The 23,672-nt window shown below is 47.3% G+C and overlaps 1 protein-coding gene across 1 annotated transcript; it reads right to left on the minus strand.

The window, feature by feature from the left end:
- Positions 1-4,085: 4,085 nt before the first annotated feature.
- On the minus strand, positions 4,086-23,047 carry DAO (D-amino acid oxidase). Its single transcript, XM_080822089.1, has 11 exons — positions 22,933-23,047; positions 18,286-18,488; positions 14,742-14,856; positions 13,438-13,514; positions 12,716-12,781; positions 11,227-11,281; positions 9,873-9,977; positions 8,904-8,986; positions 7,313-7,430; positions 6,560-6,658; positions 4,086-5,336 (listed from the first exon to the last, which is right to left on the minus strand). Exons 2-11 carry the CDS (start codon positions 18,477-18,479, stop codon positions 5,205-5,207), a joined length of 1,044 nt encoding a protein of 347 aa, XP_080678215.1. The 5' UTR covers positions 18,480-18,488; positions 22,933-23,047; the 3' UTR covers positions 4,086-5,204.
- Positions 23,048-23,672: the final 625 nt, after the last annotated feature.

Consider the following 23,672-nt stretch of genomic DNA (forward strand, 5'->3'; position numbering starts at 1 on the left):
TAAGGTTTGAAGTTTGTCCATGTGTCATGACGTCTTAGTGACGGTTCAACTTGCCAACTTCGTCTATCCAAGGTAATCTCGTGCCTTAATATGATACTCTTTCCAATAAGGGGGGCAAGTCGCACCATTGGCTGTCAATGTTGTGACTCTGAGCCTGTCGGAGATGCTTTCTTCCAATGGCGTGGAGTCAGAGTGGGTAACCATTGCAGGTTCAGGTCCTGGGTCAATGGCAAACAATCCCACATTCCCAAAATATAGACTATAGCCCCCTCAGCCCAGGCAGCCAGAGAGGAAGCAGCTTAGCAGATCTACCTCTCCCCAACACCCCCATTTCCTTGAGCCATGGTGGCTACGTCTCTAATTCTTTCTGGCCTGTTGAGCTCTTCTGGGTAATAGAAACTTAGCTTGCCTTCCTTCCTCATTCCTTCTCTCACCTTCTAGCTAGTCAGACTACACCGGATGAGTATGTCCACTCCCATCCCCCTCAAATAACCTGGCAGAGCTGGGGGCTGGAGTGGAACAGAAATGCTTGGTGGGAAGGAATGTTTTCCAGGCCCCGGGGTAAAGAGGCTTGCAGTTGAGGGTTTTCTCTTCTTGAGAAAATGAAAGTTTAAATCTCTTTGCCCTCTAGATTGCCTACCCTTAGAAAAAAATTAGTATTATTGAATGATACAAGAGCTGCCACCAAAACTGTGCAAGCTCTGAATGACACAAGGTCTTTAGCTGAAGACACTCGTATCTAATTTCGAACTTTCCAAAAGCTTCTGTTTCCATTAATGGAAATGTCAGCAGTTTCTCTCAGTGTTAGGAAAGATTTCAGAAAACGTAGAAGATGGTCAATGTAGCTAAGACTATGTGGTTTCTTTCTTTCCCTTATTGCAAGTATTCTTAGAACACAGAAGTGAGATGTGTTGGCAATGACGTTAGAGTATCTTAGGTACGGACTTTGAAATGAATATGGATACTCATTATTTTGGGCAAATGTTAAGTAACAGAGCCTTGAAGGGTGAGATCAAGAGTCTCCCTTGGTTGCTACTAGTAAATTAGTTTGGGATAACAGGGAGATGCAAACAACAATAAAAGCAGTCAATAATAATAGTTTACCCATTTGAATATTAATTTCTCATTTAATAACAAGCACCGGGTCAGGCCATTCTAAGGAAGGTTCAACAGCTCAAGAATGTCATCAAGAACCCAGATTCTTTTTGTTTTTCTTCTCCGCCCTCCTCTCCCTGTTGCCATTTGACCCTATGCATGAAACCTCATGACTCCAAGATGGCTGCCAAGGTACCAGGTATCAGAATTTTTCAAAGGAGGCAGAATGGGAAAGGAACAGTCACAAAAAGTTTTCTTGCTAAAAGATCTGAGTCTAAAAGCATGAGTCTTCTCCCAGAGCTGGAGAAGGAAGGACCTCCTTCCCAGAGGATCAAGGGATACCCACAACTTCTTGACCACAAAATTGGCATTCTATTAGCATGAAGAAAGAAGGATGGTGATGGGGCATGGTCGAGAGGAGCCTTGCTACAGAGCTCTCATCAAGGCTGCTTTAATTGCAAGGAATCGAAATTGGACTCGTGTTAATTCAAATGAAGAAGTACAGCTTTATTATAAGGCTGGGATCGATAGTGAATTTCCTCCAGGGGACAGCCAGGGAACATAAGTGAGTGGAACAGGTGTAAGGAATAACAGGGAGAGGGAAGAATGGGGACATCTACTACTCCAAAGGGGACATCTACTGCTCACCTCTACCTGATTTTGTTGCATGGTGGGAGCTCCCAATTTTCAAGACTGGAATCTGGCTTTTTATATTAACTCTCCCAATTTTAGTATGTTGGATCAAAAACATTTAAGTGATGTGTGGGCCCATACAATCCCCCTGCGGGCCAAGTTTCACTGATGGGTTGCCAGTTTGCACCTCTGAAAGATTAGAAAAATCTCAGAAATAAAGTGCAGCCTGGCTTCACAAACGAAACCAGAACCAGGGAACCACCAGAGCCCAAGGCAGCCCCTCTCTGGAGCTGTGGCCTGGTTCCACCCTCCTCTACAGACTGGCTTCCTTCTGCCTCCTCATGGCCTCTGTACATGCCTAATCATGCGTATGGTTTCCCTTCACCCTGACTCAGCTCTGCAAACATATCTGACTCAGTTGTTCAGGGCACCACTTCCAAATTTGCAAGAGAGGCAGCTGGTGGGACCCGATGAATGTTGGTTCCAGTCTTGGTCCAATGAAGTTGAGTCAGGAAGGGGTGGATTCAAGAAGTGGCTTTGGCCGGCCCTTTCTGGAACCCACAGCAACATGTATGTCAACTCTTGTGTCTGTTCATTGTAACTCCATCATGGATCAGGGCGTGTGGTCATGGCATGTGGTCAGTGTGCATGGAGCATCCACCACATGTGTATCAGGCATGCTACTCAATACTGAGGATCCAGAAAAAGAAGAAGACATGGTCCTTATCTTCATGCACTCATGGTGCATTGGGGGAAACAGGCATAAACAGATCACTGTGATACAGGACAATGTGAGCCCTAATGGAAGTATGCAGAGAGTTGTGGGAGGCGTACAAAGAAACACTAATCTGAAAGCCCTTTCTCACTCTTCAAAGATTCAGTGGTTTCAACCAGACTTTAGTCAGTGGTGGTACAATGCCATATTCTGCTTCCGTGACATTTAAACATACAGACATGTCACATACTCACGATTAATCAAGAATACTCAATGATGAACCACTTCAAATCCCCCTACCCCCACCATGCCAGAGAACAGAACACTTTCTGAATTCATCAGAAAGCAATCCCACTCACAATACTGTCCGAAAGAGTAAAATTCTTAGGGATAAGTTTAACAAAAGGAGGGCAAGCCTTTTACAAACTGCGGAACATCGCTTAAAAGAATTGAAGATTTGAATAAATGGAGAAATAGTCCATGTTCATGGATCAGAAGACTTACTATTGTTGAGGTGTCCATCAATACACCCCCGTCCCGAAATTGATCTAGAATTCATACGGAGCTACAAAGGATGCAGAAGAGTTAAAAAAAAAAAATCCACTTGAGAAAGAGGAATAAACGTGGAAGACTCACACTTCCTAATTGTAAGACTTTTTACAAAGCTGCAGTAACCAAGATAGTGTGGTACTAGTGCAAGGACAGACATAGATCAATGGAATAGAATTGAAATTCCAAAAAATACACCCATATAGTTATGGTCAATTGATTCTCGACAAAAGCACTGAGGCGATTCCACAAGGAACGATAATACTCCCTAAATTCATCAAGCTGCCAAGAATTCATTGAAAAATATGGTCATAGATCACCTTCAAGGAGAGAGCAGGAATGGGAGGTGAAGGGAAGGTGGAGAAATTAAGTATTGCTAAACCTCCTCCAATGTCACGTGGGTTGGGGAATGTTCCCCATGCTCCTTCTGCTCTGAATTTCAGGCAGAATGGAGTGGAAACCACATTGCAAAGAGGTTCTTACCATTTACAAAGAAAGCAGGAAGGGTTTAGGGTGGACTTCCGGGCCCCTGTATTTTTTTTTCAGTTCACTGTCTTCTAAGTTCGACGGGGTTCCTGCTTGACCACCTAGCCTTGACTGGTAGGGGTTTCTCTCCCTCGGGAATTTTAGATTGGGGAAAGTCATTACTTTGGCCCAATACTGAATGCTGTGTTCCACTCCAGGCACCGGGAGATGCCCCCAACCAATCTTGGGCGAGTCCCTAGACTTGACCCAATGAGGCTCTGAGGAGGAGGGAGCTAGTTCCTTCTAAAGGAGTTGAGGGAATACTCAGCAGCTTCCTGCATAGCTGGATCTTCACGTCCCAGCCTGGGATTCGGTGTTGTGCACTGGTTGGAAGTGGGGCACTTGAATCACCCAATGCCTGGCTCTCGATCTCCTTCCTACTCCTTCTCAGCTGTTAGCCAGAACCACCTCTCTGTACCATGTTCACCAGTGAAATGGGAATGAGAGCTACTTTGTGGGCAGTTGTGTGTGTGACTGCACATTATACGAGTAATGTGTGCAAGAGTTGAGTACCGATGCCCAGTGAGAAGGCAATACATTTTAGGTATAATAATAATAATAATAATAATAATAATTAATAATTTATTCTTATTCTTATGATTAGGATGGGAACTCTAACAGATCTCAGTTCCCTCACTCTACTTAGCTCAGCGTCGGTCAAAATCATGACAAATGCTTCATGGAGACCCCACCAGGCGACACAGCGTGGGAAGGAGCAGATAGTGATGGCATGGATGTAGACGGCGTGATGTGGGCCAATCAAGACCTCATCACAGTACATAGGGTGCCACAGGTCCCAGGTGCGTGAAGGCTTCCTCCAGGTTCTGGTCTTTCTCAAAAACTCAGACAGATGCAAACTCCACCCCAGAGCCTGATACAGATAATTAGAGATAAAGATGCTAAGGTGCCCTCTAGGTTCACTTAAGGCTTTCAGAAACATCTGGAAGTCTGTTTATCATCTCAGAGGGTACCAGTCAGAACAGAAGAGAGACATTAAATCTTCTCCCAAACAAGGATTATGCTTGGTGAGTTCAGTTCCTTGTAGGATGAAACCTCTGGCAGCCCCTCCTTAGGGGTTACCATGGGACCATTCAGCAAGTCGCTGAAGCTGTTGGGAATCCCGGATGTTGAATGGGTATCATGTTGTTAGTTCAACGCCTTCCCTCTTCTGCCTCCCTGCACTCCAGCTCTGCATGTGACTTCCTACAATGAGATCTATCACAGCCTTCCCTCAAGTGCACTCTGTGGCATCAGTGCTCTGGGCAAAAAGGGTTCCATAGCTAAATAAGTTTAGGTCCGGATGAAAGAACATCAATTAGATGTCTTTGTTGCAGGACTTTTCAGAACCTTTTTAATATGTTAATATAATTTGTCCTCAAGTTACCTAACCTCAACTGTCTCAATTTTCTGCTGGCCCCTTTGATTTTCTGAGCTTTCCTTTCTTCTGAGGACTTAGAATGTAACAGCCCCCAGCTGTTCTTTATTCTGTGCAGCCCAGAGTGGGTAGAGACCCCAGTGATCAGAGTGAGTCCCAACTAGGGCCCAACTTGCCTCTGTCTCATCTTGTGTCTCTTGCAGAAAGGAACCAGGGTAGAAGTGGAGGGTGAGTGACAGCCCGGGGCGGGGGGGCGCGTAACATTGATTGGTTGGCTGAGGGGCACAGGGAGACCTTGGGGTGGTAGCATTTTCAGAGGTGGGGTGGTGGCATCCTGAGCAACTTCCTTTCTTCTAGGATCTTCCCAAAGAGCTTGGCGGCCTCCATGGCACAGCCCCAGTGGATGGTGAGCCCGTAGCCTCCATGACCATAGTTGTGGATGACCTGGGAGAGGCAAGAGAGAAGGTAGCCAGGAGGGCCCTGGAAGACTCAGGAGCTCCCTGAAGAGTTCTGGGGAAAGCCAGAGGGCACCAGAGGGCCTTTGAGTTCCCTGGCAGGATGGTGGGGCCCCAAGAGCTCCAGGAAGGGGACTGTTCGGGGAGCTGGAGATCGACACCCTAGGCTCTCTTTTGCTTAGAAGATGGACCTGCTTTATACACTCAGCATGGGAAAAGTAGAGTCATCTGGAATTTGAGGTCAGGGATTCCCTCCCCCAATCAAATTGTTTGAAGTTCCCTAAATCACCTTTCTCATTTCCATTCTGCTCTGGAATGCCAAACCTCTTGTGTTAATAAATAGACTCTTCTACCCACTTCGGGAAGAAAGAAAAGCCAGGACATCCTACAGGGGGTACTCTGGCTAGCATGCTAATTTGTCCCAGGGACAGAGACAAGACCCCTGGGGCCTTTTTTAAAGCTAAAACCATCAGCAGGGAGTCTGACTCCACATATGACTCTTTCCTCTGTATGTGTGTACACAGGCATGCAAGCACATACACATCCCATATATACATATCACATACACAAAATTGTCCTACATACACAGACACACACACACACACACACACATACCCAACGTGCCCAGCGTAAGGGAGGAAGGAGGACCTACATGAGGAGGATGGCATTCCTGTGGCGACCCCAGCTACCACCTGGTCAGGTCAGTTTCTTAAGCCAGGGCATCTTCCGCCATCTCAATAAGCCCCCTTCTTACCCCAGAAGAAGGAACATGAAAGAGGAACCCCAGAGAGCTGATGGAGCAACCACAAAATGGACATCTGCAAAATGGCTCTGGAGTCAAGTTCAAACCACCTCCCAGCCATGCCCTTCACCAGTTGTCTGATTTAACCAAATGACTTCAGGTCTTAGATCCCCATTATCCTCACCTGAAGCGTGGGGAAGCAGTCCCTGCCCCAAAGAGCTGAAGGAAAGATTCAGTGAGGTCGTTGGACCACAGGCTTTGACAAACCGAGGTGCACCATCCTCTCTGTAACCTTGAACAAGTCCCTTACCATCACTGAACCTCAGTTTCTTTACAGAGGAGGGGAGGTTAGCCAGCATTGTCCTGGCCTGCCAGTAGGCTATGTGAAGCCAGATGTCAGGCAAGACTGGAAATGCCAGAGCCTATCAGGGGTAGGGGAGGACTTCGCTTTCCTTGCCAGGAGAGCATACCTCTGTGTTTAAAGATCCAAAGTGAAGCCGTTCTCTTTCTAGCCGAATCTGGGGACGTACTGGCCGGAGTCCAGTAAATTCAGCAACAATTTTGGCATCCTGGAAAAAAAGGTGTTAAGAATGCATCTCTGGATCCTCTTTTTTTTTTTTTTTTTTTCTGCTGCCATGTTTAGGTGATAGAGTTAGCTTTGGAGTCTCATTATCATCACCAACAAGAACACCATCACTTTCATTAACCATCATTACCACCTTTATCAGCCGCCAACATCATTATTGTCACTCTTACCACATCACTACCGGTTCTATTGATGACTCCATCTCCATCAACCACCACTACTAGCCACCACCATGATGTCAATAGTCCTGCCTGAATGAGCGCATTCATCACCATCAACACCACCACAGTCATTGCCACCAACAGGCAAAGGGAAAAACTGAGATTTCAAAACACACAAACAGCAAACACTGAGATTTCGAGGACAAATGTATCTGCTCTTTGTGCAGACAGACTAAAGTGTTTTTAGGGATGTCACCTCGAAAGACAGCAACTCTTAGTCAAGGATCAATAGGGGTCACCAGTTCACAGTAGGACTTCCTTGTTCGTTATCAAATTCTAGTGAATTTCACAGCCCCTTGCTAGAATAAATCTGCCCAGTTAACCCCGGGGGGGCAGTGTCTTCCCATCCTCAAGGGGCCTTGTGATCAAGTTACCAAGACCCTGGTCTAGGGTACCAATACCCCTCCCCACCTTACCTTCAGTGTGGGCTCCAGTCTGCAGCAGTCTTCCCAAATGGTATTGTGGTCCTGGATATTGTTTACCTCACTCCAGTTCCCCAGCTGGAAGATGCCTCCCAGGGTCACTGCCTGCATCCTAGGTAAAAGTGACGAGGGTCATTGACGAAGGGAAATGTAGCCTTTGAGATGAATGGGGGCCATTGCTATGTTCGCCCTTCCAGACATCTCTACCTAAATCCCCGCGACCATCCGCATTGTCATCCTTGCTAACACCACCATCAACACCATTGCAATTGCGACTGTCATCAGCACCCACCACCATCTCTACTATTACCATTAATGTCACTGTCAACCTCATAATCTCTTTCAGTGTATAGCATGGTAACTATAGTTAGCAATTACTGTATTACATACTTGAAAATTGCTAAGAGATTGAATCTTTTTTTTAAGATTTTATTATTTACTTGACAGAGATCACAAGTAGGCAGAGAGGCAGGCAGAGATGGGGGGGAATTAGGCTCCCCGCTGAGCAGAGAACCTGATGCGGGGCTCGATTCCAGGACCCTGGGACCATGACCTGAGCAGAAGGCAGAGGTTTTAACCCACTGAGCTACCCAAGTGCCTCAAGAGAGTGAATCTTAAATGTTCTCACTACACACAGGGAAATCATAATTATGTGACATGATAGATGTCTTAGCTAATCTTATTGTGGTAATCATATCACAATATATACAATTATCAAATTGTCACATACGTTGTAAATGTTCACCATTTGTCAATTATATCTTAATGAAACTGGAAAAATGTCATTTATGTCAACAACATCATCTTCACAACTGCCTTCTTTGCTACCATGAATATGTCATCACCATCAACCCCATTCACCATTTCCACCACCAGCATTCATGTTGCCATTGATAATGTCACCTCTGCCACACCACTAACATTCCAATGAAGATAGCACAGCCCCACTTAACATTAATGTCCCAGTCAACATGAATTAACACTGCCTTTGAGTTTGTCATCTCCACTATATATCATCATTGATGGCATCTTCTCAGTCAGCACCAGATACTGTCTCCACTCCCAATCACTGCCATCATCATCAACCTCCTCATCAACACCACGCCACCCCCATTAATGTTAGCACTCTATCTTCCTTGTCCCAATCACCACCCCTGTGAACTTTCCCAACAATGACAGTACTATCTCCACTATCACCACTATCTCGATGACATTGTCATCCCATCAACATGACCATCATCTTCACTAACATCATCTCCTCTCCCATTAATACCATCATCACCAACAACCCAGATCCCTATTCCCACCACACTCCTGTTATACCTGTTCACATCTTCCAGTGTCATTGCCCTCACACCCACTACCCTTGTCTCCAGGATCACCACTCCTGTTGTCCAAAAGCGTATTCAAGATGGAGTCCAATTAAGGCTGAGCCCTGCCTTTCCAGGGATTTAATGGCTCAACCTCACTTAGAAAACATTGGAAGAAAAAACCTGCAGGGACTAAGCAAAGAGCCTGGGGTGGGCAGCATCTGGAGAGGGCATGAAGGTGTCCCTTCTTCTGCCCTAAGATGTCAGATTCTTACCCTGGGATGATGTATGGGGACTGGTAGATGCCTTTCTCTAGGTCATGGGTGAGAATAAAGTGCTTCATCCAAGGGGCATCCACCTGTTGATTGAGGGCAGACAAGTCTCATTAGAGGAGTTGGATCACTGGTCTTCCCTGCCCTGGTCCCCTGTCTGCCTAGATGTTCTGACAAGTGTGGCAAAGCCCATTCCTCAGCACTCCACTGACCCCTGTACTCCAAATCTGCACTGACTGCTTGCCCTTGCAGGAAGAGCCATCCCTGGTCCCTGAAATATCACACATTCTCACTTACATGACCACAGAAAAGCCCAGCACACATGAACAATATGCGTACACATTAGCCCACATGAGGAACACACCAACACTCACACAGGCACACATATACACACATGTCCACAAATGGGCATCCTTCACACACAGGCACACATACACAGTGAGGGGCAATGTGGGATGATGTTTATAAGACACAAGCTCTTAAACCAGGTTGCCAGGGTATCAATCCCAATTCCACAACCCACTACCATGAGCACTTGTGCATGTTACTTAATTCCTCTGTACCTCAGTTTTCCCATCTATAAAATAGCAATGGCTGTATGATAGACCTCATCTCAAAGGGTTCCGGTAAGGATTAAATTAATAACACAATAAAGTGCTCACACCTGTACCTGGCATTTAATAAACACTCCAAAATTGTTTGCTCTTTTTATTATAATACATGAATATGCAACTCCTACATAGATACAAACACATACATGCATGCTTTGCTATATTATGAAAAAAAAAAAGAGAATGTTTGGAGGGATTATGTTGGTCCTTCTTATTTCTTTAATATGTCAATTGCCCGAAATCTGTGAGGCTCCTCTAACAGATGTCCCCAACACATCCTCTATCTTCGGAGAGGAAATAAGCAGGCAGCTACAATCTGTCAAGAAAATCAGCAGGTTCCATCCCTCACCTTTACACTCACCTTAATAATTTGTCCCCGGCCTGGCTTCAGTAGAGGATCTGGCTGCAATGCCCCAGCACACACCCCGGTACAGTTGACAATCACATCAGCACCATCTCTTGCCACCTGACAGCAATGAACAGAGCAGGTGGCATGGGAGTGGGGGGAGGTCCCTGGTATCCCCTGCCTCCTCCTTCCCTCCACCCTTCACCCTGCAGCTCTCTGCTCCCTATGGAACAGCAGGGAGGGGACTCAATGAGGAAAAGACTCCAGATCTCCACTCCACCCACTTACCTGCTATGTGACCTCAGAAATATCCCATCACCTCCTCAAGGCTCATCTGCCTTCCCTAATAAGTAGGGTTGGTAATATCTGTTTTTAGGCTGTGTGAGGATCCAGTGTGACCCTGGATGTGAAAGTGTTCAGGAAGGAGGACTGTGGAGTGGGGGAAAGCTTCTTGGGACCTCCCAGAAGAAGTCAGATGCAGAGATAGTTCTCTTCCTCCTTCTGACTCCTTTTTATTTCATTCTCTTGCCTTCTGCTCTGCTGAGGCATTTTCAGAAGGCATGTGGGAACCCCAGGCTCTGTGAAGGTATGGGATACTTGACAGTTCAAGGGTATAGCATGATGGGCACCCAACCCCCCAGACCAGTGCCAGGGACTCCCCTCACAGGGCAGTCATGGGACATACACATTGCAAGGCACTGTTGTCATTCAAGAGACAGTAGTTACTACAATGGACTGTGAGCTTCTTGGGAATAAGGGGCTGTGTCTGAGTCAACCATGTATCCCAAGTGCCCATTAGGACTCAACCTGGAGTAGGTACTCATATATAATGCCAGTAGCTGTATTTACCAACACCTTCACATGCCAAGCACATTCTAGGTGCTAGGATTGAGTAAAGTCTTGCAACAAAGCTCCTGGTGTTGAGCCAGTGCCTAATGGTGATAGCTGCTACTATCATTGTTACTGATGATGGTGTCACTCTGGAACCAAGTCAGCTAAGAGCCTTGACTTTGCAGAAACAGTAACTCTGATTTATGTAGGAGGCAACCAAGTATCTGGAACTCAAGAGTGGAGTGCAGCTGATACTGGTAAGAGGCAGCTAGCTCTCTGGCACTAAAACCCATGGAGGCTCAGAGGTAGATTAGCCCCTAATGTCCACCACTATCTTACCATCCCTTTGTTCTAGCCACCAACATCAAGACAGAATGCTTGAGTCTCTGTGTGGTTGAAGAAAGGCCTGAAGACAAGAACAGGCCTCAAGGGAACCCTGCGAGTCTGACCAGGGGGCCCCCAAACCAACAACAGGAAACAGAGGCCTCCCCTCTTCACCTTTCTCCCACATCCAGCCCCTTCCAGCCCTTCAACTCACCTCTTCAAAAGACTCTACCTTCCGGTGGAAGAATTTCACGCCCCTCTCAGTTAACCTGGGGGGATCAGACACATCAAAAAGCCCAGTATTCAGTTCTTTGTCCCATCTCTCCAAGAAGATGGCATGGTGGGTGTTCCCTCAAAGAACCTTCTGTGGATGTTAGTCCCACAGGATGCCCCTTGAGAAAATGGCTGTGTAGTCAGATCAGATCAATTCATAAGCACCTTGATAGACTAGTGGTCCATGAAATGTCCCTTGAGAAACCTGAGATGGCCCAAGCCCCTTGCCAAGCAGATGGAGATGGGAGAAGAGCTTTGGTGAAGGTCGTACAGTGAGTTAATGATGGGATTGGGACTTAGACCCAGACCTCTTAGTTCAAAACTCTTCTTACTACCACCACATTGCTTTGTACCATCAAAGAGAATGAGATGCAGGGTGGAGAAGGGGCAGAGTTGGACCAATGCTAAAAACCCCTTTGTCAGAAGCAAGGCATGAGGAGGAAGGTGGGCTGGGGACATCTACCCCTCCCTCAAAATGTCCCAGAGGAAAAATAACTGTCATTTTTAGAGATGTAGGAGAAACATGAAAAGAACAGGAAGTAAATCCTATGAAAGGTGAAGCATAACTCCAGGACTATTTCCTAAAGATAGAAAAAGTGAGGTTTTTAGTTTAGTTAGAGGCTGAATAGGAGTCACAAGTATCCTAATGTTAGGAGAAATAACTATGATTTAGTGTAATGATTCCTAAACCTGGCTGATAATTAGAATCACTAAGGGAACTTCTTAAAACACAATTTTCTAAGCCCCACCCCAGAGGATCTGATTCAGTAGATATAAAGTTGGGTCCTGAAATCTGCATTTCTAAAACTCTCCTCAGGTCATTTGACAAAAGCTGCAATCCACTCTAGATTTTTTTTTTTTAATCTTAATAAAATAGTAAAACATAGGAAATATATGGAATCTTCCTTAATACTAATATAAATATAAATATGTCTCTTAAGTTAGTGTTTGCTAATTTAGAACACTGCAGGATTTCTATTAACATCATGAACAAGGCAGAGACAACCACTATCCCCTGTATTAGTTAACATTGTTCTGGAGGTAGTGGCCACAGCAGTTAGACAAGAAAAAAAAATGAGGTATAAAAATAAAAGATAACTTATGTTTTGCAAACGATGTAAATATGTCTGGAAAACTTAAGAGAATCCATTTAAAACAATTACACAAACACTATGGATTTTGGTGAGGTCAATAATAAACATCACACATCAAGAGCTGCCCAGGTGGTTCTGATGCCCAATCAGATATGGAAACCATGGTTTAGTACACAGAGGTGATCAGAACCAATGATAGCTCCCACCAAGACTGAGTTTTCCTTTAACATTTGAGGTTTGTAAATACAAAAACAAAAACAAATCCCATAAACAATTGTCCGTAGACACCCTGGTCCTTGGGAGGTGCTTTCCTTAAACCAAAGTTGAAATTCTCACCTTTCAGTCAGCCATGGTAGATACCTCCTCCCCTCCACAATCAAGCTTGTGTTGAACCAGCCATAGCTAGAGTCAAAACCAGGCAAGAGAGGTGATAAAGAATCAGAATCAGAATGATATTCAGACTTTCAAATGGAGGTGGGAGGAGTCTCACTTTGGGGGACCCCTAAGTGTAGAGCCAGGACCACTGAGTGAAGTTCAAATGAGGACTGGTTTTCAGTGCAAAGAAAATTTTTTTATCAGAAAACCCATCTCTGACATTGGGGTGTGCACATGGAGACTGGATGTGCATTCTTAGAGGGGATTCAGGTATAGGGTGGGGTGAGGGGAGGACCAAAGAGACATCAGGCTGCAAGGGGAAGAATAGAGGTGTTTGGAGTCACACAGACTGGGTTGGAATCTCATTTTGGTTGCTTGGTTGTGTGACCTTGGGATGTCAGCCTCTCTGTAGCTCAGTTTCTTCATCTACAAAAGAGGGTAGTGACATGGAGCTTCTGAGCTTCAGATCTGTGACTCCATATCCCCCACCATCTTAGCCCAGGGCCCCGTTGGGTGGGTGGCTTCTCCAAAGGAGCTGGACAGAGCAGCAGGAGCCCAATGTACCAGTGGCTTTTGGATTTGGATGGGATAGGAAACTTGGTGCCTCCATCTTCTGCTGCTTTCTGGGCAGATCTGTCTGAATCATGGGACCACAGCCCCTTTGCCCCTGACAATAACCTCACCTATAATCAGGGAACATGTCTAACTCTCTGCTGGTCAGCTTCCGAAATCCCAGAACTATGTCCTTCCAGGAAGGATCCTGCCAAGGGAAGAGAGAGGGAGGCACAGGGGATGAGTGGAAGTGAATTGAAAGTTGTCCAATGTGTACCATGTGTAAGGTGCCTTTCCAAGTATGTTACTTATACCTATCCATTTAATATCCCCAACAATTCATTGAGATACATACTATTCTTATCTCCATTTTCACAGATGGGCCAGCTGAGACTTAAAGAGGTTAAGCAACTTGTCTAAAGTCACACCGCTAATAAACAATGGAGCTGAACCAACACAGTCTGGCTTCAGAGTCCATGGTCTTAACCATGATGCTATATGAAGGAAGGTTAAGGTGAGAATAAGGCTGAGGGCAAGTGATAGGGTAAGAGTCAGAAATGGGACAGAAACCACTGACAGTGAGGGTTATACCAAGGATGAGTGTGGGAGGCAGCAGAGCATAGAATCAGACAACCTGGTGGAGTTTTGGGCCTCCCCAGAGACCACCTTGAATTCTCTGAGACTTCCATTTTCTTGTCTGTATCATGGAGTTAATAATCACTCTTGGTCCCACGGAAGAGAACAGATAATATGGTTGATGTCCGTAGCCCGGTGCTAAACATTGACTCAGCCTTAGAGAGCTGGCCTGGGTTTCTGGACGCCCAGCCAAAACCATCTCCTCCAAGCAACTTGAGAACATCCCCCAAGGCTATGTCCTTCTTAGCGCATTGGGCACCATGGGGTCCCAGACAACCTGGGTTCAAATCCCAGGTCTATCATGTAAGAGATTTGTGACTTCAGGAAGTTACTCCATTTCTCTGAGCTTCTATTTCCTCATTGTACAAAGAGGCTAATGATAGCACTTACTTGCTGGTTATTATGAGAATTAAACAAGTCACTAGTTGTAAAGTAGTTAGCACAGGGCCTGGTACAAAGTAAGTCTCCGGTGCCACGATGAGTGTTTTAGTCTCTCTTGGTGGAAAGTCCTGGCATCTCCAGGGGCCCAGGTAACCTTGTGACTTCAGCATGAAATCACTACCACTACAGGACGTGTCTGGATTTGCCTCAACCAAAGGCTGGTTCCCCTGGTTCATCAGAAAATTCTTTGGTCTCTGCCAATTTAAGGACAAAATCAGAACCAAAAATAATTTTAAAGCAGAAATAGAATTTAAAGGAAAGCTGATTTGAATGTAAGAGGCTGTCGCCTACAAGGCTCAAAGTACTCCCTAGAGTTGGGCTCCCAGCTCTGGTCTGTGATCAAGGACGCCTCACTCACCGGAAAAGCTTCACGGAAGAGGTTGTAGCCTGAGATTAGGGCCAGGCCCATGTTTGCTGCGTTGGGAGAATGGATGTGGCTCAGGAGATAGTCGAAGGTCTGCCGGTTCCAATGCCTGGAAGGATCCCGCAGATTCTCGGTCACCTAATACCCCGAGCTGGATGAGAAATCTCTTAGGGTTGGCTTGCATTGGGATTGTGACCAGGCTGGTGGGGATAGGTCAAAATTCAGAAACCCACCACGTTCCCTTCTGCAATATCTCAAATGCTTATGGGTCTTCCCTATCCCCAGACTTTCTAGTAGTTTTCCCCATTGATAGGAAAGAGAAGGTAGGAAGCAAGGGGTGGTCCAGCACAACCATTTGGAGCCCACCTCAGCCTTGGGATCATGTAGCTGCAAGTTTAAATGATGGCTTGGGCCCGCTTTGAGATCTGTCCCACAATTCAGGCACTCCAAGCACTCCCCCCTCCATACAAATGCCAGCAGGAGACCTTGGCTTGCTGCTCCCGAACACTTTCCTCCTCCTCTTCCTGGGCACAGAACCTGGCTACGTATCCTCGGCTCCCATGCAGCCAGGTGCGGTCACGTGACTGCACTCCGCCCAATGGACCCTAAGACTGCACACGTCATCTTCATGCTGTACTCCTTCCAAAACCAAAGCCTAGTGACATCAGAAGGCATGATGACACAGGTACTGTGGCCACATGAGAAGCCACAGAGGAGGACAGCAGAGCTGTGAGATGCAAGGAACCGGGGCCCCTGAATTATCTCCACTGGTCAGGAACATCGGTTTTAGAATTTATGGGAGAATGTAACTTCTGTTTGAGTCTTTACACACTTGGGGATTCTTTCCTGAAGCAGCCAGCAGTTTACAGTTTCTTTCTTTTTTTTTTTTTTTAGATTTTTAAAATTTATTTTTTCAACAGAAAGCGATCACAAGTAGGCAGAGAGGCAGACAGAGAGAGAGGAGGAAGCAGGCTCCCCGCCAAGGAGAGAGCCCGATGCGGGGCTTGATCCCAGGATCTTGGGATCATGACCTGAGCCGAAGGCAGAGGCTTTAACCCTCTGAGCCACCCAGGGGCCCCCAGTTTACAGTTTCTAAACAGACAAAATAACCTTTGCTACACCTGGTCATCCACCTACCCAAACATCCACCTGGAGGATCCTCAGAAAGTTAAAACTAGCATTACCCTATGATCCGGCAATCACACTACTGGGTATTTACCCAAAGAATACAAAAACACTGATTCAAACAGATACATGCATCCTGTTCACAGCAGCATTATTGGCAATAGCCAAGACACGGAAGCAGCCCAAGCGTCCGTCAATTGATGAATGGATAAAGATGTGGTCTATATATACAATGGACTACTGCTTAGCCATAAAAGAGAATGAAACCTTGCCATGTGCAACGACAGGGACAGAGCTAGAGAGGATAATGCTAAGCGAAATAAGGGAAAGACAAATGTCCTATGATCTCACTCCTTTGTGGAATTAAAGAAACAAAACAACTGAGAAAAAGAGAGACTCTCAACTATAGAGAACAAAGGGATGGTTCCCAGAGAGGAGGTGGGTGGGGGGTGTGGGAAATAGGTGATGGGGATGAAGGAAAACACTTGTGGCAAGCACCAGGCATTCAATCCGTGTAGTGCACACCTGAAACTAATGTAACACTGTATGTTACCTAACTGGAGCTAAAATAAACACATTTAAAACTTGTTAAATAAAAATGATTGTCGAGAGTGTCTGGGTGCCTCAGTGGGTTAAGCCTCTGCCTTCGGCTCAGGTCATGATCTCAGGGTCCTGGGATTGAGCCCCGAATCGGGCTCTCTGCTCAGCAGGGAGCCTGCTTCCCCCTCTCCTGCCTGCCTCTCTGCCTACTTGTGATCTCTTTCTGTGAAATAAATAAATCTTTTTTTAAAAAATGATTGTCGCAATAGGCAAATTCGGGGGAGATAGATTTCTAAGCTGTTAAATACAGCCAAGAGACTGTTAGAAATGGCAATTGGAGGGGCGCCTCGGTGGCTCAGTGGGTTAAAGCCTCTGCCTTTGGCTCAGGTCATGATCCCAGAGTCCTGGGATCCAGCCCTGCATCGGGCTCTCTGCTCAGCAGGGAGCCTGCTTCCCTTCCTCTCTCTCTGCCTACCTCTCTGACTAATTGTGATCTCTGCCAAATAAAATCTTTAAGAGAAAAAAAATGGCAATTGGAATTAGTTCAAATAAACTGAAAGATCTTTTTATGAATTTATATATGGAAAAAAAATACATCTCCTAGGGCAAAATTGCCCCCTACTGTACCCAGTATCAAGGACTTTAGTGCATTTTGTCCTTCTTTGTAATTATTGCTGGGATTTGAAGGACTCTGTTTTCTTTTTCTTAGATTTTATTTTTTTTATTTGAGAGAGAAATGAGAGAGAGAGAGAGCGCACAAAGAGGGGCAGTGGCAGAGGGAGAGGGAGAAGCAGACCCCCCACTGAGCAGAGACACCCCCCCATGTGGGGCTCGATCCCAGGACCCTAGGATCATGACCTGAGCTGAAAGCAACTGCCTAAATGACTGAGCCACCCAGATGCCCCCAAAGGGCTCTGTTTCTTGTTAGCCCCTGGGGAAATTAGATGAAAATGACCTTTAAATAAATAAACTAGGAAAAAATATCCAAGTATTCCTGATCCATCCATGCACATGGCATCCACAGCCACCCAGTTTAGGGGAGGCATGGAGGAAAGCCTCCATTGGTCTGGCATATAGTAGGGCTTACTATTCAGTAGCATTTTCTTCTAAGCCTTGACAAGATGCTTTTTCTTTTTTTTTAATGTTATTTTTTCAGTGTTCCAAGATTCACTATTTATGCACCACACTGAGTGCTCCATGCAATACGTGCCCTCCTAATACCCACCACCAGGCCCTCCCAACTTCCCACCCACCTTCCCTCCAAAACCCTCAGTTTATTTCTCAGAGTCCACTGTCTCTCTTGGTTCATCTCCCCCTTCCATTTCTCTCAAATCACTTCTCCTCTCCTTCACCTAATGTCCTCTGTGTTATTCCTTATGTTCCACAAATAAGCAAAACCATATGATAATTGACTCTCTCTGCTTGACTTATTTCACTCAGCATAATCTCTTCCAGTCTCATCCATGTTGACACAAAAGTTGGGTATTCATCCTTTCTGATGGAGGCATAATACTCCATAGTGTATATGGACCACATCTTCCTTACCCATTCGTCCGTTGAAGGGTATCTTGGCTCTTTCCACAGTTTGGCAACTGTGGCCATTGCTGCTATGAACATTGGGGTACAGATGGCCCTTCTGTCCACTACATCTGTATCTTTGGGGTAAATACCCAGTAGTGCAATTGCAGGGTCACAGGGTAGCTCTATTTTTAATTTCTCAAGGAATCTCCACACTGTTTTCCAAAGAGGCTGCACCAACTTGCATTCCCAACAAGGGGCTTGTTCTTGCTGATGGGAACCCTGAGAGGGAGTGTCCCCTCTTTGAACTCAGCCCCTCCACTTCCCCAGGCCGCCCTCTGGGACCCTCACTCACACTTCCTGCGGGTTGCTGGGGTCCGAGAGGTAGGCCTGACAGAGACCGGCAGCCACATCGCTGTTGGTGAACGGGGTGAAGCGGTCCGCATAGACCCTCACATCCAGTGACGGCAGGACCGAATGGTAACGCTCATGGATGCACAGGGCAGTGGAGAGCCCAACGACACCTGCTCCGATCACCACCACGCGCATCGTGCCAGCCTGCAAGGAGGAAAGGTTGCAGTGTGCCGTCACCACCGTCGCCGTCGTCCCCTGAAAGCTTAGAAAGTGCCAGACACCGCCAAGCGCTTCTATACTGATCCTCCTACTGACCCTCAGAAACAGAAAAATGGAATCACAGAGAGGCAAAGCAACTTGCCCAAGGTCACACAGTGGGTAAGTGAAGCAGCTGTGGTTGGGGAGCCTTGCTCAAAGACCTTGCCCCAAGCCAGGAACGTAACTAGGACCGGAGAGAGTTTTCTGGCCAGCCGCAGACTGGGAGGCAGCAGCGAGGACGGTGAGCTCCAGCTTCAGCGCTGCCTCAACTCTGCCACCTAGTGGCCATTGACTTTGGGCAGGATGCTCGTGAGCCTTCACCTTCTGAGAAACGGTGGGAAAAAGGACTCATGCCTTGGACAACAGATGGGAGTTTAAAACTAGATGGCCAGCGTGAAAACCTCAACATAGCGTCAAGTGCAAAAGAAATCGTTTACGGACATTTGTGGAGCACCCACTGTGTGCAACCCCAGTGCTGAGTGCTTCTCCCCACGTCCTTAGGAGGCTGGGGCTGGTGTTATTGGCCCCATTGTTCAGATGAGGAAAAAGAGGCTCAGAGAGGTGAAGCAAGTTACCTGAGGTCACACAGCCAGTAGTGATGTTGTTGGGATTTCATTTCAGTTCAAGAAAACTCAATGTCCACGTACGGCACACCTACTGTGTGCCAAGCTGGGAGCGAGTGGGTGCAGGTCTGACTTATAGAACTCAGGTCTTCCAGCACACCCACTCAGGGCCCGCCTCGGGGGCTGGGCTGGCTAGGTCCTCAGAAGTTGAAAAGGCCTACCAGCTTTTGACCTTGAAGCTGCTTGGGCACAGCAGGGAAATACCCTGTGGGCTCCTGCTGAGGCAGAACAAGGGGACTGTTTATGCCCGGAAGGGCCAAATTCAACTTTCCCTCCTCTACACTCACAGCCCTCTTCCCACAGACCGAGCCTCCTGGCAACCCCGTGGCCCTGAACGGCAGGACATTCTCAATATGGCCTAGTTTTGTAAAAGGGGAAAACGGCTCCAGCCCACAAGAACTGGACTCCGTTGGGGTTTCAGCAGCCAAGTTGGAGATAAAACCAGGAAACAGAAAGGCATTGCTCATTGTCCTTCCCTCTGCGGGGCTTGGTTGCAGGGGCAGACCCTCTCAAGGACCCCTAGGCTCCTCCCACCCCTCTTCCCCACTACTTTGACTTAAGAGATTCAATATCCTCTTCTGTAAACTAACAGTGACCTTGACCTCACAGGGTCACCTGAAAATGAATCCACTAGCCTGGCAGAAGTTTCTGGTGGCCCTTGGCACAGAGTAGGCCCTCAATATGTAGTGACCTCCTTCTGTCCCCCGGCATCTTGAAGATAACAAGGGAAAGAACACCAAGGGAAGGAGAAGAGGAAGAAGGGAGAATCAAACCCGGCTTCGCTTCTGACTTTGTGGCCTTGACCAAGTTACTTCCCCTCTCTGGGCCTTCTGACTCTCTCTGCGGAACTCTGGAATGTTGACCCCTTTTGTGCATTAACAATAAGAAGGCAAGAATCGAGGGCTTTCCTGTAATTTCCAAATACCCCGAATGAATCCGGAGGCGGTAGTAACAGCCTAGGCTGGGGGTCAGACATACGCAGGTTCATAGCCTGGCATCTGGTCCACACCAGCTGTGTGTCCCTGGGCAAGTCGCTTAACTTAACTGAGCGAGGGTGACCAATCTCTTCCATTTCTCAGGACTGAGGATGTTCCCAGGACATGGACTCTGAGAGAGAAAACCAGAGGAGTCCTGGGGCAAACAGGGCTGAGCTGGTCATCCTCACTGAGGACTTTTAAGGGTTAACAAAGCTTCCTGCCCATTGTCTCCCTACCAGAGTATCAGCTCCAGGAGGACAGGGACATTTCTTTTTTAAGGTTTATTTATTTATTTGAGAGAGAGAGAGTGCAAAAGTTGGTGGGGGCGGAGGGAGTGCAGAGGGAGAGAAGCTCAAGCAGATGCCCTGCTGAGCCCAGGGCCTGACACAGGGCTCGATCTCACAACCCATGAGGTCATGACCTGAGCTGAAACCAAGAATCAGACACTTAACCAACTGGACCCTGGGCAGGGGTTTTTATCTACTGCCCTATCCCCAGGGCCTAGAATAGTGCCCTGCCTATAGCAGGGATGAATGAATGAATGAATGAATGATTCAAGTTTTTATGAGGATCAGAAGAGAAAATACTGGTTAAGCACTGGGAAGCTCATAAATTACCAGTTGATTTTCACCATCCCAGTTCACAGGTGAGGGAGCCGAGGACAGAGAGAGGAAGCTAAGTTATTTAAGGTCATAACAAGGTTAGAGGAAAAATGGGGTCTGAACCCCACTCTGCCTTTTCCAGGGCCCGAGTTTTTTTTTTGTGTGTGTGTGTGTGGTTTTTTTTTCCCATTCTCTTGCCACCTAGAAAACGAGCAAAGGATGGAGAAAAAGAAACTGTTTCTATAAGAGAGGTAGTGAGGGATGAGGAGAGCGTGAAAACCCTATAGGTTTGTTGGCAGGGAGAAAGAGACCTCGGACTGAAGCAAAGCAGGCACACGGCCTGTCTTTCAATAACCAGGCTGGTCAGGTGTGTCAAAGCCTCTGATTAGGAGCAGGGGCACGTGCTGAAGAGAAGAGCTTGGGGGACGCCCAGAACAACATCTGGACCAAATGGCCAAGACGAACAGGGACAAGTCACAGCGTGGGACTCAGTTTCTCCAGCGCATAAAGTTCTAAAGATGAGTTAGACATTGTCATGCAGACGGGGAAACTGAGGCCCGGAAAAGCGGAGGGACTCAACCAAAATGATGCATTTGTGATAAAAGGATTTGTGTGGTCTTGGGATGAAAAAGTCTCCGTAGGTCGAATCAGGAAAAGAACGGGCCATACAGAGACGGCAATAGGCCTGCTAGCATGTTGCAGTCGCTGCACTAAGGACTTTACGTGCTTTTATCTCCTTTCATCCTCTGATAACCCTCGGGGTTATCATTATGCCCATTTTCCAGATGAAGCAAGTGAGGCTCAGACACCCGTGAGCAGCAGAGCCCGTGTCCCTAAACAACACCAAGAGAAGCTGGCAAATCACACTATTTGAAAAAACATCCGAGAGCTAAGCAGGTGAAAATAAAGAGACAGTATTTCAGGGTCCTGGTTGAAAGAACCCATACCATACAATGTGCGTGCGAATTCTTAGTGTGTTGCTGGTAGGCACAGACTCGAGAAGGAAGAATGTCTTTCCTCAAGTCAATCATCTTCAGCTGCGTGAATCTAATCTGATGCTGATTAGAGCAAATTGTGCGTGTGCGTTAAAGCACAATACAAACGCATGACGTTCTTCCACGAAGCAGAAGCCAAGCTTCAGGATCGGACAGATCCAGCCTCCGGTTAAAATCATTCATGCAGGTGGATCATGAACTTGGGGACTGGCATGCACATGGCTCGAGTGCTAGGTCAGCCATTTCTCACTGTTGCTGGCGTTCCCGTTAGTGTGGCCCTTCTCCCGTGTCTTATGCCCTTACTTCAACCAAGCATGCTCGGGGGCGGGGGGCGGGGTACGTCCAGGCAGATGCCGAGGTTCTCACATTTATCTGCGTGCTTGTGTAATTATAATGTCTCCGTCAGCGTGGGGAGGGAGGGGAATTTGGGGCGTCTGCCCCTCGCCATGCACATGTAGGTTCAGTACAGATGGTCCTCTTGCTTCTTCCTCTTAATCGCTCCGGGCTGAGGTTCGGGGAGAGGAAGTCACTCTGCTAAAGTCACACAGCCAGTGTGGGACAGCACTGGGACCTGGACCCTGCTCTGCGCTTTCCACACTGTGCTAGGTAACTATTAACTAGCAGTCGGTAAGTGGGCACCTGACGCTTTCTGCTTGCTTTTTAGTCTCGTGTTTGTTTGCTTATAACCTCCCTTGTCCCTCAAAAAGAATTTAGGGCAGCTTGTGCCTTAGATTGCTATTTGCGTGTAGCAAAAAAAAAAAAAAAAAAAGGGAGACTTGTTACAAAAAAATCGGGCGAGGTATTTGAATGAACTAAATCAGGTTGTTCCATACGGCTACTTCTTCTGCCGCTGATATTTTCACAATATACCTTTAAAAGGAACAGATTCAATAAATGCTTGACAAGCAGGCTACCAGCCCCCTGTCCCCCAATAATAATGACCAATTACTGAGTACTTGCTACTTGCCCGGTTCTGTGCTTATCTCTTTCTGTTCATCACCTCTTTTGATATTCAGACTAGCCCTATAAGAGGTGATTATGATCCCCGTCTTCCAGAGGAGGAGAAGGAGATCTGGAGAGGTGAAGGCACCTGCCTAGCCACAGAGCTGTCGCCTGCCTTGGGCTCTGACATGGAGCCTTCTCCTTGGCACTGGGAGGACTTTGAGTCCCAGGGCACCGCCACCCCCACTCACCTGGATTTCCAGACTTCTGAAGAGACAGCTGCTGTAGACGCAGGATCTTATCTCCTGAGGGGAGCCTCCCGATTCTGGGGCGTCCTGTCCTCAGCCCTCTGCCCGCCAACTGGGACTGGAGCTCAGGGTCAAAATCTAGAGTTACGGACAGGGCACAGCAAGGGGCGGGGCTTGGCACTGTGCTGCTCACAGGCTGGGAGACCTCCCCTCCCCTCCCCTCCTGGTCCCTGAAAAGTTGCCTGACTTCTCTGGCTGATCCCAAGCCCCTGGGGACAGCCCTCGCGGGAGGGAGGGCGCGAGGGCTGATGGGGACAAGGAGGTCTGTCTCTCGGGCCAGCTGGAGAGGATCCTCTTTCTTCCCTCTTCCTGCTGCCACCCTGGGGGGAAGGGAGGGTTGTTCCCTTGGCCACTGTGGGCCTGATCAGCCTGGCAGCCCTGTGGGGAGGCCACAGATACAGGACAGGGCCTCCAGCGGCCAGCCGGCCAGCCTAATGCCATTCTTGGATGCTGGATGCACGAGGCCAAGGAGAGACTCAAGGCAACGCCTGTTTGGGCCATAAGGATGCGTGGCTCTTTGCTGCCGTATCCCAGAGACACGGGCGGCAGAACTCCAGGTCCCTCCTCTGCCAGGGCTAGGCGTGGAGTTGTGATTATTGGAGCCAAAGGATTACCAGGCGCCTACTGTGTGGATGGGGAGACTGAGGCCCGGAGACAGGGACTAACCAGCCCCAAGTCAGGCA

The sequence above is a fragment of the Martes martes genome (assembly GCF_963455335.1).
Source record: "Martes martes genome assembly, chromosome: 13".
Taxonomy (NCBI): domain Eukaryota; kingdom Metazoa; phylum Chordata; class Mammalia; order Carnivora; family Mustelidae; genus Martes; species Martes martes.